The 15,723-nt window shown below is 37.5% G+C and overlaps 1 protein-coding gene across 3 annotated transcripts in view; it reads right to left on the reverse strand.

Annotated features, from left to right (window-relative positions):
* Window positions 1-2,123: 2,123 nt before the first annotated feature.
* LOC103723615 (preprotein translocase subunit SCY2, chloroplastic) overlaps window positions 2,124-15,723 on the reverse strand; it is a 37,731-nt gene continuing 24,131 nt past the window's right edge. For 2 of the 3 annotated variants that reach the window (XM_008814578.4, XM_008814579.4), the window contains exons 8-15: window positions 14,953-15,036; window positions 11,262-11,403; window positions 6,661-6,780; window positions 6,396-6,525; window positions 3,428-3,551; window positions 3,201-3,307; window positions 2,692-2,812; window positions 2,124-2,573 (exon numbers count right to left, since the gene is read on the reverse strand). In XM_008814578.4, coding sequence (XP_008812800.2) covers window positions 2,723-2,812; window positions 3,201-3,307; window positions 3,428-3,551; window positions 6,396-6,525; window positions 6,661-6,780; window positions 11,262-11,403; window positions 14,953-15,036 — 797 coding nt within the window. In that variant the 3' untranslated portion in view covers window positions 2,124-2,573; window positions 2,692-2,722. Of the gene's footprint in view, window positions 2,574-2,681; window positions 2,813-3,200; window positions 3,308-3,427; window positions 3,552-6,395; window positions 6,526-6,660; window positions 6,781-11,261; window positions 11,404-14,952; window positions 15,037-15,723 lie in introns of all 3 variants that reach the window. The other variant, XM_026800167.2, reaches the window with a different exon arrangement.

Consider the following 15,723-nt stretch of genomic DNA (forward strand, 5'->3'; position numbering starts at 1 on the left):
TATGCTGCTTGTTGATGTGCATGGTGTATAGAACTTCTATGAGATGGAAAGCAAAAGAAAGAGAACTAAGTACTTGAGGGGTGAATTGTGATGGAAGGAGCTATACATTGGTGAGTTAATTCTTCAAACCTCAAACTTAATATTGGGGTTACTAAAAGCTACAATTCTTGAAGCTTATGTTGGAGGTTTTTGAAACCATGAAACAAATTTCAGCTTCTGTTTCAGCTTCATGGAAACTGAACCATGTTACTTGTTCTGCCTTTTTGTATCCTTTTTGTTTAGACTTCATTGTGTTTAATTATTTAAGTATTTTCTTTTCTGCTGAAACTTTTGTTTAGTTACAATCAAGAAGACATAATATAGTTAAATTAAGTTGTAGAAGCCCCTCAACTGGCGCCTATAAATGGGGATTGCAAGAACTTTGCATGAGGACGTGAGTTCAAGTTGTGAAGGTGTGCTCCACCTGTGAAAGTAGCACCTAGCAGCCTTGTTTCCAGCATTTATTGAGTTTGGGAACTGTGTTATTCACCGTTGAGTGAATTGTAACCATGTATCGGTCGGTGCTTTAATGGTTTTTCCGTGCTACAATTCTCCTTCAGTGCTTTAATAATTTAGCGGTGCTTCAATTCATCTTTCTCCTTATTTCTAAGTAAAGTTTTTTTTTTTTTTAATCATCCGTGTCCCAAGCTTCCCCGATTGTAGCCTCCTCGCTTCAAGTCCTCTAGCAGGGAGGTGACAACTTACTAAGTACCTGTAAACTGAAAATGATTCATAGTACTAGAGGAGCTGGCTGCATCAAAGAAAAAGTAGCCCAAATCCCATAAATTTATTTTTAAAAAGAAAGAAAAAAAAAAAACATCCCAGCCTATAACACTTCAACCACTGTAAGGCTGAGCAGCATGTGGTACTTCAACCACTGTAAGGCTGAGCAGCATGTGGTACACGCTGTTGCGAAGACGGCCTTTGGCCGGAGCCTCACACAACAGCATAGCCCACATTTAGCTAGCAGAGAAAGAGGACTGCGTTCCTCCCGAGGTATTATCCGCTTTGGACGCTCCGGCCCGCGCGTCCAGCGCAGACGAGGGAAGACTGGTGCCCTCACGGTTTTGTTCCACAAAAAGGCCCTCGAGAGAAAAGGATTTCCACCCCCCATTTAAGGCACAGAACCTTTCCGCTACTAGCCGATGTGGGACTAAATTCAAGATCCCCTCCCCCCACACAACATAGCCCCCCCAGCGGAAAAGTCCTATGTCGGATTTTACCCGCCAGCCCCCCAGGCAACCTGAGGGGTAGTCAATAGAGAGAGGAGGCGCCCCTACCTGGCGCGTCATCTGTTGCGGGGACGACCTTTGGCCGGAGCCTCACACAACAGCATAGCCCACATTAAGCTAGCAGAGAAAGAGGATTACGTTCCTCCCGAGGTATTGTTCGCTTTGGGTGCTCAGGCCCTCGCATCCAACGCAGACGAAGGAAGACTGGTGTCCTCCCCCACAACACACGAAATCTTACCCGTATATTAGAAAATCTGTTTCGAATATACAGCACTTAGGTCACAATGAAATAATTTCACGGTTGCACCAAGTCCAACCTTTCCAAATCCCATAACAGGCGTAGACCATGAGCTGCAAATTTACAAGCTGGTCCTTAATTGAATCTAACATTGATTGGTCTGATCCCCAATTGACCCCTAATGTCGAACATCTTTTGTGTACGTGCAGGTCTGTTGGGGAACAAAATTGAGCTTTCTCAATATTCTGAAATATTATAATACTCTACTTAAAATTTTGTTAGTACATGATGTCATTTAGATTATTTGTCGATTTACATTGTTCACTATTTATTACTAGTTGTCATTTTTGAATAAAATCAATAAATAAACATGATTTTATTCCTCCCAATTTTGGGTTAATCAAAAACTGAAATGGTCTTAGATTAGTTCTTTCGGTTTCCAATATTACTTGGTTTGATTAATATTGACCACTAGTTCTTCCCTTTTTTTCTGCGGGAGGGAAGCATACATGGTTTTATCTCTTTTTTTTTCTTTTGAGAGTTAGGAGGAACAAAACAAAGACTTTACAAAATTGTGTTTCATATGGCAAGAATTAAAATATAAAAAAAAAGAATTCAATAAAGAGTACAGCTTCTGGTGTTATGGCATTTTCCTCTTCACCTCAATCGCAACAGTCATACATTTTTTGATACTTACAAAGCAATTCCTACTCAGGAAAATAATATATGTTACAAAGACACTAGTGCACAAAAACAATGAAGACAAGAAATTATTACCAGGTTTGCAAATGCTTCTAACAAATCCCACAATAAAATCCTTTATACTTGGCACAATTGTGTATCATGTTGAAGTCATAGCTCATCATGGATGCTCAACAAAAGAAACCCCAGATTCTGCTGCATCTTGAACATTCCTTCTCATCTAATCAATGATGCTTACAACTCTGTTTCTGGCAAATAGAAGTTGAAGGGCATCCGTATGGCAACGGTAGCTTGAACTTGCCGAGCAAGATTGTTGCTTCCAAGGGCCTAAATTTCCTCTGCTGAAAAATACTGCAATGCTTCTGCAAAATACCAATTATTACTTACCGAACATTTGGGAGCATCAAACAGCACATTCACAGTTGAAGCGAAAAAAATCTTGCAGTTAATAAATATACAGTAGGATGGACCAAGTATCACCTCATTCCGGCACCTATCCACTTCTCATGTCCTAAGCACCATATCTCCTCAAAACCTTGCTGAGGGATGGCATTACGTTGTATGCCTGATAAGATCTTCTCAACTCTATAATCGAGCCCACCTGAAATAATAGGTTTTGGAACAGTATGATAAACTTTAACTGTCATTAATTTCAGCCACTGTAAATGTCTATATATGAGAAATGTAAATTGAATGGAGCATAATGGATATGACTAAAGGCCCACAATGCTTTAAAAATCTGCCATTGTTGGAGAATATTAATTACTTAAAGAAGAATTACCATACATCAGCAAGAAAATGCATGCATATTTCATCTAAAACAAAGTACACATGCCACACAGCTAAAAAATGTTAGCACTAGAATAATATTTTTATATCTATTAAACAATCTTAAAATTGACAGACAAGATACATTAAATTGCATTGCATATTATGCACATTGTTGCATGCATAACCAAATGGACTAGAATGTCACGGAATGCACTCACAATGATCAGGACTGATGTAAATCCCACTGCAAATCCCTCATTAATTCGTTGTAGATAATGATCAAGCAAAGTAGAGGAGGTAGCTAATACACTTAGTAGCAATCCACCTGCAACACATGAAAATGATGTGAAGTTGTTATGCACAGAGAAGTTAGTAACCACTTAACTCCCATCCCCAGACACCACTCATGAGAAATACTGATTTTGATGGCCATGGGAGAGGGTACCCCAGAAACGTGTTGAAGCTTGAATTTTTGTTAAATATTCTATCGTTGCCTTTCCAGGCTTTATGTTTGGTATTCTAGCACCCATCTTTGTCATGTAATCAGCGATCTCCTTGGGTAAGTTTGCCTACAATTGGAGAACACGGTTAAGAAAAAAGTGAAATTCTAAAAGACAACTCAAACATAAGAGCAGAAGCAATTAATTTTGCAAAGTGCAAGATGGAAAATCTTCAATGTGCAATTTCTTCAGTTATGTAAATGGGAGATAAAGCTAATACCTGGCTTTGTTTCCAAGCTAGGAAATATGTTCCAATACAAAACTTAGCATGAACTACTATAAGCTAACCCAGATTTAAGAGAGACTAGTTAGACAAAGCTTCATGGGAATGCCAACAATTATGAAAGGGCTAAAGTGAATGAATCATAAGTCTACCAAAGGTTTCTGCAGAAATGAATTAGCTTTTTAACTATATGAGGAGCCTAAACAAAGATGTAAAACCAATGGATGCATACAACTACAAAGTTCTGCTACACATTCAATCCCATGATCCAACATGTGATGATCCACCTCGTCCGGCAGATAGTCGGATGCTTTGGGAACAATGATTGAGGACCACTGGAGCGTCCAATGCAGTAGTTCGATCATAAGAAACAATTATTTTGCCTTCCTGATGAGCTGGTGGTGAAGCAACATATTAGAGCTCATCCTGATAATCTTGGGGATGACACTGAATGATGAAAGCGAATTGAATAGATGTAGCCCAGGGTTTGCATTTTCAATTTTCAGACATTTATTTTTGCTATTCTTCCTTTTCAAGTCTTTGAAATCCTTTATGTTTATCTTCTGTTATAAGAAGGTTTTACTGAGTTAGATTATTTGGATCTGATAGTTAAGAGGTCAACAGTGGTTCTTTATGTTATCTTGGCTCATAACATAAGATATTGAAACCACTAACTGATCCTAGTCTACCTAGGATGGCTGAAGACAATGCCAAACCCCATTTTCTTCTTATTTACGCCATAATAAAGAAACAGCATCCCCCCCCCCCTCCTCTTTTTCTCCTCTTTCAAAACAAGAGCAAGGAGTGCTAAAGGAGGAGTCAGAAATTATAGGAGAATGCAAAAGAACAGAAGAAGAAATAAAAGGAAAAGAAAGGCATAAGAATGGTAGAAGAGAAAAGAAATAAATTAAGAAAAGTTTAGAGTTGGCTGCTCTTCCAACCAATCTCCTCTTCTCCATCTTTCGTCTCTTTCTAAAGATTGGCTCTATTACCTATTCATGCTGAATCTAACATAGGATTAACTACTGACCTTAGATCTGAAATGGGGTCAATTTTAGCTCAGGAGAAGTGTAGTTACAGCTTTTTTAGGAGCAAGATAACGGTTACTTTATTATTCACATTTTCTTGTCCATTGCTTCTCTCAGACGGGTCAAGCACATCCTCAATCTTGAGAGAAACCTTCAGAAACCAGGACAAGTTTTTCTACATCAAAATCTGAACATAATTCAATCTTACAGCAGATTTTCAGATCTGAAACAATTTCGGTATCATAGTCTATCATCAAATCGGTCCAAACATTGATCTCTACATCACATGCACATGCATGCATTCAGACATTGGATAGCCAGAATATCATATACAATTAATTACTTCATACAGTTATATAGTTGTTGAGTTTGAGAAGCAAAAATAAATGGAATCCATGACCATTGTACATCAGGTGATCTACATAAGGCCAACTAATCATACTGCTAGTAGTGACTTTTGGTATTCGTAGGATCTACAGGACAGAAGGTCAAAACTGTTAGTTGTATCAAACGACAAAATCATTGCATGCATTTAAATTATATAGTGGACAAAAATTAATGGGTAGACAATCTAGCATTACGCACAATAAACAAATTGATGCATTATAATTGTAATGTACACAATTAGACTTATCAGCGCACACATTTATTCATATGCACAAAATCTGCATAAGCTTATGAATCTCAATGGTGCACACTATTTAACTAACCAGTGCACATATTCTAGCATGCAAAATCTGATTATTGGATGCATATATTTATGCAGATGGTGTCAGGACAATTTGGTCAGAAAAATTGGAAAGTGCCTATCCTGCAAATCTAAAAAAATGGCCAATCCTGCATATATGAAAATGTGCACAGCCATTTTTGCAAAATTCCCTAATTAACTGTCATTTGCTATATCTTAAAGCCTTAGTTTCTTGCAAGCCCACAATATCCTCAAAGATCTGGGAGGCGAACAAAGTTTAATTTTTGAGAAGAGACAATGCATTTGCAGTAATGTTCCGTGACAACCATATTTTTGAAGAAGACTAACCCTAATGCCATATTGATAAAACTACTTACAATAAAGAGGTGAACGTGCAGAATAAAAAACATTGTATAAATCATATTATCATACTAGAGTATTACAAAACTAGGAAAGGGAAATACAAAATTGAGGCATATATGAAGGAGCAACATGTCATATCACAATCACTTAAAAGGATGCAGCCATTGAGGTTATCCTCCATGCATAACCAATCCAAGAGGAACCTCATATTCACATGTATTCTTAAAAGTCTGAGTTGATGGCAGAATATCTTAGAGGAGTAGGATAAAGAGGTGAGAAGTGATCGGAAAAGATTGATCTTAGATCCAAAATGGAACAAATAAAGCAAAGACGATGGTTCAGTTATGTAGCTTCTAGCAGTATTCCTTTTTCCCTCTAACTTAAGCATATGATGAATAAGCATCCACTATATTTAGTAATCAAACACTTGTAACAAAGCTTTGAGACGATCTGATTTCACAAAGATCAATAAAACAGTAGAATAACAATTCCAAGAGCAGTCAAAGATTTAAAATGCAGTCGAACATCAGTAAAAGGAAATCAAGTATAAAAAGGCAGAGGATAAAAATTTTCAATAAGGAAGCAATTAAATGAGATGAAAAATTACTTACAATGTCAAATATGTTGAATAGAAATACAAAAAATGCATAAATTGAATAATAGACCCATGGCTCTGCACCAATAGAGTTCTCAGGGTTCAGTATCTCCTTTAGGTTTTCCCAAAATGGCGATCCAAAAATGCTGATAACATAAATAGCATATTAGAAAGATGGAATAGATTGGGACCAGGTTAAAGACATTATACCAATGACAGTGCACGCTTTTTTCACAAAAAATGGATATAACTAGGACAATTGAAAGGACAGTGGAACTAACCCGGCCATAACACTAGGGAAAGCCAATAGATAGGTTGTGGTGAGAACAGGCTGCATTCCTGTAGGGTTAATGTTAAAAGGGATATATGGCTCCACCTCCGTAACTGGGGACCCCCCATTTCTAGGCACAGAAAATGAATCACTTTCAGTAGCTGTCTTACAGTTCAAAAATCGACAAAGTATAACAATATATAGGAGTGCATGTAGTAGAAGAATGATAGGTGGATCAACATTTCCAAGCAACAGTAGTCAATAAGTGAACCAACAAATAGTTTGATACTCCGAGGCGAAATATATTCTATTTGTGTAACAAAGATGTTGGACAATCACAGGCACAGTAAGAGTTGAAACAATTAGGAAAGTTGACTTGTTAACATGTTCTAAATCATTCACCAAATATGTGGAAAGAAAACAATCAGAAGATAACTAGATATTAGCTATTCATTCAAGAAAATAACTAAAAGGAATGTTTGCATCCTGTATAAGCTACGTCCTTCAAAAAGCACGCAGAAGAAGGCCGATCTTCCACATGTAAACAATTAACTTATATATCTAAGAAAATCGACTACTTCTACCATATAAAGGTTAGACAAAGCATTTAATTTGACAATTACAGGAAAAAAATTCTGCAGTTTTTAGGCTGCCTCTCAGGCTTAGTCATGTAAGATAGACAGCAGTACTTTAGGATCAAAGAATGCCTTTCAAACATAGACATACTTAATTTAAGCATGCAGAAGTCAGCATGCATTGGCTGAATCCTGGTTCTAACAACATTTTTCACCGTTACCAAGTCCTATAGTACAAGAAGTCCTATAATTTTTATGTGGAACCATCAAATTCACGGTTAACCATATTTGGAAAAAAGGGAAAAAACAAAGAAGTCAGAAAAAAGATGATAAAACAAAATAATAACAAGTTTCAGCATTCACACTGACAGCCTCCAACTTCAACCTGAAATACATTATTATGAGCTGAACTACCTCCAACGATCCTCGGTAGAGCAAGCACAAACTACTTCAATAATAAGATGTACAGTGATTCATAAATCGCCAAATGAAGGCTGGACAATTATGGTTAGTATTTATCTAGTATGGTGCTGCAAATTATTGAGTTGATTATTTCAGCATTGACAGCAAAAGCTACGAAAAAAGGTAAATATGCTATTAATTGGCATTTTAAAGAGAGGAACGTAAGGAAGTGGAATCTCATGTAACATGAAAGGAATGCTAACGGGCCAACTGAGCCTGGTCGTGTGAGTGCTAACATGCAACACATTGTGCAACCAAACCACAGGTTTGCCTGTTGAATAAGATGTTCACACAGATAAATGAAAAAAACAAATAAGTTGATATCTAACAATGATAAGAAGACTGCAAGGGTAGGAAAAAATAGATAGTACGAAGGATATACAACTGAAAACATGAAGACTACACAGATGATGAAAATAAACAAGCAAAACCATCTAGATGGAATTAAGATTAAATCAAAATCAGAATATATATTTAAAAAAAATATATGCATGAAGAATGCACTCCATGCTAAGTTGCATCAGCCAAATGTTATATCAATCCTTCTATGCCAAGCATTTGTTTAGACCAGAAAAGTAGGCTGATTAAGATACTCTGAGATCAGTATTGATCACTTTAGCGATAAAATTATAGTCAAATTCAACTAGAATCAGTTTACAGACACTTGTGAAGTTTTATTTCTGTGTAAGAACTAAGAATGGCTTTTAATAAATTTAAATTAACTACAAAGTGAAACATATACCATGATTTATCTGCATCACATTTGATGAGAGGCATTTCTCTGTATTTTGAGAAATAATTCATTTTTCAGAGTAAAAGTATAAAGCTGATTGCCAGCTTAAAGGATCCTATCTGAATCTCATAAGGGATACTTTGACCATCTGTTACACTGTTACAGTATAGTAAGTCATAAGAGACTGTACATTATTACACAGAAAACCTAGGACTCAAAAGGTAGGCTAAGAGATTTAATGCTGAGAAAGTGCGCAAAGTTGGCTGGTAACCCACTCATCAACCATCCCCATGATAGATAGACCAAGATTTCTACTTTCTTAAATTAAATTATATGTCTTCAATTCTAACGCATCAAAGTGCCTCTTATCATACTATCTATTGAATACTTCTCTTATATGTTACCCTCTCAGTTATTTCCAAGGTTGTCAATATGCCTAAGCAAGGCTATGATGTGGACCTTCTATATGGCCTAGGCAGGTGCCTAGGCACTTAGGCGGCTGCTTGCGGATGAAGCCCTCCAAGCTAAGGATGGCCCAATCATACCGAACCAGCCAGTTCAAGGTATATTGAACCGAACCGGTTGGGGACCAACATGGTTCAACTCACTTCAACCTATAATTTTGAGACGAGGCCGGTCTAGGTTTAGACCTCCCCAGTTCACTTATTAAACATCCACTCCCTACCCCACACCCCCACACCCGGCGCTCGCACTGGTACAAGAGCCCCCCTCCCCACCCCCCCACCCCCCCTCGCATTTTCTGATAAATTCTTCCCTCCAACTCCTCTCTTTTTCACTCCGCTGAAGTTAGGGTTAGGATTTCCCCCGGCCCTCCTCTTCCCCCCCCCCCCCCCCTTCTCTCTCTCTCTCTCTCTCTCTCTCTCTCTTGCTCCGCTAGGGTTAGGGTTAGGTTTTGCCTCGGCTTTCCCCTTCCTTCCTCCTCTCTTCTTTTCTCCCTCTCCCTCTCCCTGTTCTCTATACGGGCACAGTATAGACCTATACCATAACGAACTGGTCACTAGTCCATTGTACCTCTAACACTAGTTCAACAAACCAAACTCCAAGCCTTTTATTATGCATACCTTTAATCATATGCATAGATAAGTATGTGCATATATCATAAATACACTCTTTCTTTACTATATATGGCATCATGAAACTTATTTTTCATATTTTAAAAAGTCCAAAGATCAAAATCTACAAGAACGAGAGAAGCAATAACATTGTTGTCACTGCAGCAGCCAACAGGCGGCAAAATACAACCAAGCAGCCAGCATCTAACAAGAAGCTATAGGAGGAGGAGGGTAGGAAGCAACAATACAGTAGGCTGCAGGGCCACAGCCAGCAACCATCAAGAAGGTGGATAAGGATGCAAGAGGAAGATAAGCTATAGCAAGCAAAACAAAAGGGGCAAAAAGAAGGGAGGAAATGGCTAGATGAATAAGAGATAGAAGAAGAATACAATGAAGAAAAAAAAAACTGAGAGGAGGAAAAGAAGATGAAGATTTGTCCAAGGAAAAGAAATAAAAAATATACACAAACCAGGAACTCATGCTACCCAATATAGCTGCCTTGCCACTTGTCACTGCAATGGTTGGCCTGTTGAAAGTCGTTAATCAACTCACTAGCTACTATAGGTTGCTGCTAGCCTTTACTGCCTTCCCATATGTCCCACACGAAGCTCAAATAGGTAAAGAATGGACAAGAAATTATTAAAGCAGTAGGGTTTAGGTAAGGCAACCCGACGAAATTAAGCATGTTTACCACCTAGGCACCTAAGTGGCCACTTTTAACAACATTGGTTATTTCTCTGTATTTTCAAGATCAAGCAAGATCGGGGCCAAAAGTACTGAAATAAAGGCTATTAGACATGCAGTAAAATTGTAAAAAGCTTTATGAGGATTTAAACACAGACTTAGGGCCTTTAGAGCTGTTGGAAGCCACCATCTGGAATTTCTGGTGACAGGCTGATGATGAAGAGCTCCACTTTAATGAACCGAAGGAAGGAGTTAAAGAGAATTGAGCAGCTTGTAATCTCCACCATCCCAATTTTTCTGGAATAATAATTCCCTTTCCAAGATTTTTTTCATTATCTCCAAAAAATAGGATTTAAGATTGGCAGGATGCTCTGATCCCTCTCTAACTCCTCCCTTCCAACACCATTCTAAACCAAAGCTCCCACCAGTTGAATCTTTTCACACAGAATTTCTAACGTCCAAAGAGACCCATGGTGTTAAGGGGAATTTACAGTCCACAAACAGTAGCAAATCTGACTTGAGGAACGAAAAGGCAAGAACATTACAGTAGATGGCGAAACTTGAGAAGCAAGCATCGGACTGGATGCACCTCAATCAGTAGCATGAAGAAAATACTTCACATCAAATCAACTTTACCACATTAGGATTACGTGCACATGAAGAATTTATACATAGAGCATGCATTTTCTCCAGAGTCCCCACATCAACATGAACTAACGTGCATATAAGTACGACACTCAGTTACAGGTCTAAAGGAAGATAATTTCACGGGACATGGCAACTGCCTCACACTGAACACTCATATCTGAGCTCATATAACATAATATAGAAGAGATGAATACATTAATAGCAGCAAAAGAACCTAGGGTCCTTGTGATGCATATACACAATATAAGAATTCTAAGCTGGCTAACACTAACATAGTCATATAAACATTTTGAAATGGCTCAATGTCTTGGTCAGCAGAGTTAGAGCACAATAAGATATAATAATTTCTGAAAAATCATTCTACATACATAACTTCCAAAATATCAAAGCAAAAGTGGAAGTCCAGCGTAATCTAAGAAGTATGAAGTGAGATTACCGTGCGGCAGAAGCCATTTTAAAAGCATAATACTGCAATTTGATCTTCCTACAACCTTCAGTAACAAGAACAGCCCACATAGTGACAATTGTGAAAATTCCAAGTACTGCAAATATGTAGGGCCACCAGCTCGCCACATTTCCTGATTTTAGAAGTACAATTAATTTCAGGAAAAGAAACAAAGTGACAGAAATACCATAATTTATTGCATAGACTTCACATGGTAACAGTTAGCATATTATTATTTGCTAAAGGTTGGACAAGACATAAAAAGATAAAGGGTATCATATCTTCATTTGTTTACAGAGATGAATACGAATTAGAACATGGCATAACGCCCACCTTTTCTCCGTATATGAAACAGAAACTAATCAACAACATGCAGCATCAAGTCACATGAATGTCATGCTATGTTTTTCATCGTTTACTTCAAGAAGATTAGCAAAAATTGAAAAGACAATGTGAACACAATAAGTTATTCTTATTTTGCTACTAGAAATAATTTGGAGGTATGAATTCAAACTATATATTTATTTGCAAAAGCTGTCCCTCAGCCCATAGCAAAAGCCCCACCCTCTATCTAAATATCAAATGCAGACCCTTGTCGAAATACTCCCAATTCTTACCCTGCCAGATGACCATAACAAGAATCTGATCGAGAATGGGGTTTCCCAAAATCGACCAGCTAGGAGGGTAAGTCAATGATCATTCTGGATGTAGAGAGTGGAATTGGGTGGAAACCTGCCTTGGTAATCCAAAGAGCCCTTCTGTTCTGCATGCATACTTGTTTCATGCAATGTAACCTAGATGCTCCAAACTTTGGCTTCTCTAAAATGTTGGACACTTGGACACTCGGGATAGTAATGATACTTTAACACTTCACAGTTCATAGACTTCATACCATCATATCATAATGTTATCGTCATTAAAAGTCTACCTATGGCACTTCTATGAAAGCTTTTGAGTCTAACATAACCACAAGCAAGTGTTTTATCAAATTTTATAAAGTCAAGGAGCATTGATCTAGCTTATTATTCATTATACGCATATATTAGTGCATATACACAAATATAAGTAAGATACAAATATGTCCCTATGACCCTCTTGTAGAAGACTCCTACATCAGATTCTTCTATACACCTGGACATTTGACACTAGGTTCACTTGTGCAAGTAACATTTGTTTCATGGTCTTATCTCAAGAAGATTTAGAAAGGTGAAAAACAATACAGATACAACATATTAGCATTTCTTCCAGCATAAGATTTAAGGACATAAGAAGTCAAACTCTGAATTTCATTTTCTTTTCCTTTCTTTGAAAAACCTAAAGATTTAGAAGGATAAAATTTCATAATATCTTTGAGTGATAGAGTGCTCCAAACAGAAAAACAAACAGAGAAGTAAACATACAAATAATCCCGTACAAGAGTCAAAAGTGACCAAAATGCCTGCAAGAACATCTTCACATTTTTGCACAGGTCAGGAAACATAATAACTACACAAATTTTCTCTTTTGTTTGTCAATGACAATATTGAAGCATAAAGACAAAGGTGAAGTATCTGACAGAGACCTCAGAAATTATAATCTGAGATTGATAGGTTTCTCAAAAGATTCAAGCTCGTCAGACCCATTGGCTTGCAAATCATCAGTTGAACTAGCAAATTATATCAATGAGGTTTAATTTCCTTACTCTTAAAGCATATCAATTTGCCAAATCATATTCGCATATTGGTTCATACTCCCTCATAATCGAAGGGCGTAGAAAATGTCACTCATAAAACAGGCCAAAGAAAAGCTCTTTCATCACAGAGAAACACCCATGACAGAATTCTTGCTTTAGTGAATCAAAAAATGAAAATATTCAGTCATTTTTTTAGATGGAGAGAGGAAGTTGGGAGGCAAGATGCTTTCTAGAAGTACTCACTAGTCACTGCTCTATACAAGCCCTCAAACAGAATTAAGCATCAAAATGAAAATAAATTTTACAAAACCAGTAGAGTACACTTAGAACCTCAAAATTTCTCAACCAAGAGCACATGGGGATACTAAGGGAAAAAGACCAAGCATTCAAGGACAAAGTTCGGTATCAGACTATATGTTTCCATCATAAGGAGATCCCGCTTGTAGGTCAGATTAGGGCAAAACGGGAATGACCAGCAGAAGCCTATCTCACTCAGGTGATTCCACTGCTAGCTATTTGTTTCTTAGGTTCTTTAGATATTTCCTTCTTTATTTAGATTAGTCAAAAGCACAACATTAAATTTTTCATTCATAATTTGTTTATATTGCTGCCTATAAATCCTACAAAAAGTATTAACTTTAAGCATTATTTTGACTGAATGATAACGGAACCATGGTATGCCATACCATACCGAACTGGACGGTACGGAACGTACCATACCATACAGATTCGGTACCGGTACATGGTATAGGGGGCATACCAATACTCAATATGCCCCCTATACCCACTGACTAGCTTTATCCCACTGGCTCTCCTGTCCCCCAGCAACTCCCACAAAGGCTGAAGAAGACTCCTACCCTCTCTGGCTCACTGACTAGCACCAGCCCCATACCAGACGTACCGACACCATGACAGGATGGCACCAGTACGGACAGAACCGAGATGGCATACCTTGAAGAGAGCTAATATCATCAGGATTTTTTAACTCCCAGAACATACAAACACAACAACATCAAATTAGTTTAAAATATTATTCGCTAGCATTTGACACATATTATACCCATGATTGATTAAAAAGATGTGGATCAATTGATGGATAGTCAAGATTCCATCAACAGCATTTTCACTTTAGGAGTTGATATAGATGCAGCCCCATTCCAACTTCTCATAGATGCATTCTCTTGTTTCTCTAAAATATTGAATGCCAAAAGTGAGTTGGGAATGTATTTGAAATAATCTATTTAATATTATCAAATGGTGGAGATGTGGAGTAGGGACATGGACCTGCAGCTTTAACTGTGATGAGAATCACTAAGTCAAATGAAGAGGTCAACAGCCTCCCAGTTACATATCCATACTAAATTGAAGATTTTAATGATAAAAGAGATGGCCCAGATTGGTCAAATGTGACCATACATACGCTTTCCCTTTTTATGACAATAGATAAATGGGCATCCCAATGCACAAAGCTCCCACCATTGCAGGGTTCGGGGAGGATCAAGTGTACCCAGCCTTACCCCTGCTTGCGGAGAGGTTGTTTCCGCATTCAAACCCATGACGCCCAAGTCAAACAGAACAACCTTACCATTGCACTAAGGCCAGCCCTCGAATAAGCTAACTGAAAACAAGCCTTAAATTATATTAACTTCACTTCTTTAACTAAAATAAGGTTATTTCAGTCACAGCAGTGAAAACAAAACAAAGGAAGAAAGTACGGAACAGAAAAATGTAGTGTATTTATCCTTTAATGTAAGAGTACCTAGTTCATCACTGCCTGGGCAGTCTAGGCTCTCTAAGCACCTAGGCTGCTCTTTTGACAACAGTGACTCAGAAAAACACACCCCCATTTTGCAGCACATGTGCGTAACTGTTTTTGTTTGATTTCCGTGCACTAATATGCGCACAGAAAAAACACTTAAGTCATACCTCATATTTGCACTTATTAAACTGTCGGGACCTGGGAGTATTTGAATGTAAATTAAAAATATTGATTAAAATATCCAAACCAACCTGCAAACTGTGACAACATCTTATACAATGTATCTGTATAGCCAGTCAATATGCCCGCACAAATTATTAATGAAGAACCATGACCTGAAATACACAGAATTACAGTGAGACAAATGTGCAGTCCAACAAAGTTTAGTTAAAATACTGCATTTCATATAATCTAGTATGGCCATAGTATAGACATGAAAAGAAAACCACAAGACCTTCCTTCATAATGATGGCCACATTGTTATATTAAAAGATTGGATATTGCTATCGAAAGTTTCTCTTTCTTTGGAAAAAAAAAAGAGAAGAGGGGGGGAGGGATACCTTATTCACTTTCATTAAGAAAATGACAGGTACATGGGGCTACAGTTCCGAAAGAAACAAGATAAAGAAATCAAATACAGCAGTCTTTAAAGCCCAAAAAAAGCTTCTTTTCCAAATCCAATCTGGTCCAGTCAATAATAAGAAACTTGACACTATCCAAATTCCAAAAATTGTCTTTCAGATTGGATATTGCTATCAAAAGTAAGGTGAAAATGTAAAGTTCATTTCCGTTGATATAACAACTGTAGCCACAATTAATCTGACATAGATAAATAGACACTCACATTTGCACATATGCATGCTTGTATATGGGTGTAACTACGTATGTTATATTTATTATACATATACATGCTTGCACAATATGTATCCGTGTGCATTTATTCCTACAGCTTACAAATTTATGCCTATAGCTTACAACTTGATATAAATGCATTTATGCATGTGCATATATGCTTGCACAAT

This window comes from Phoenix dactylifera, chromosome 13 (assembly GCF_009389715.1).
Source record: "Phoenix dactylifera cultivar Barhee BC4 chromosome 13, palm_55x_up_171113_PBpolish2nd_filt_p, whole genome shotgun sequence".
In the NCBI taxonomy this organism is placed as follows: domain Eukaryota; kingdom Viridiplantae; phylum Streptophyta; class Magnoliopsida; order Arecales; family Arecaceae; genus Phoenix; species Phoenix dactylifera.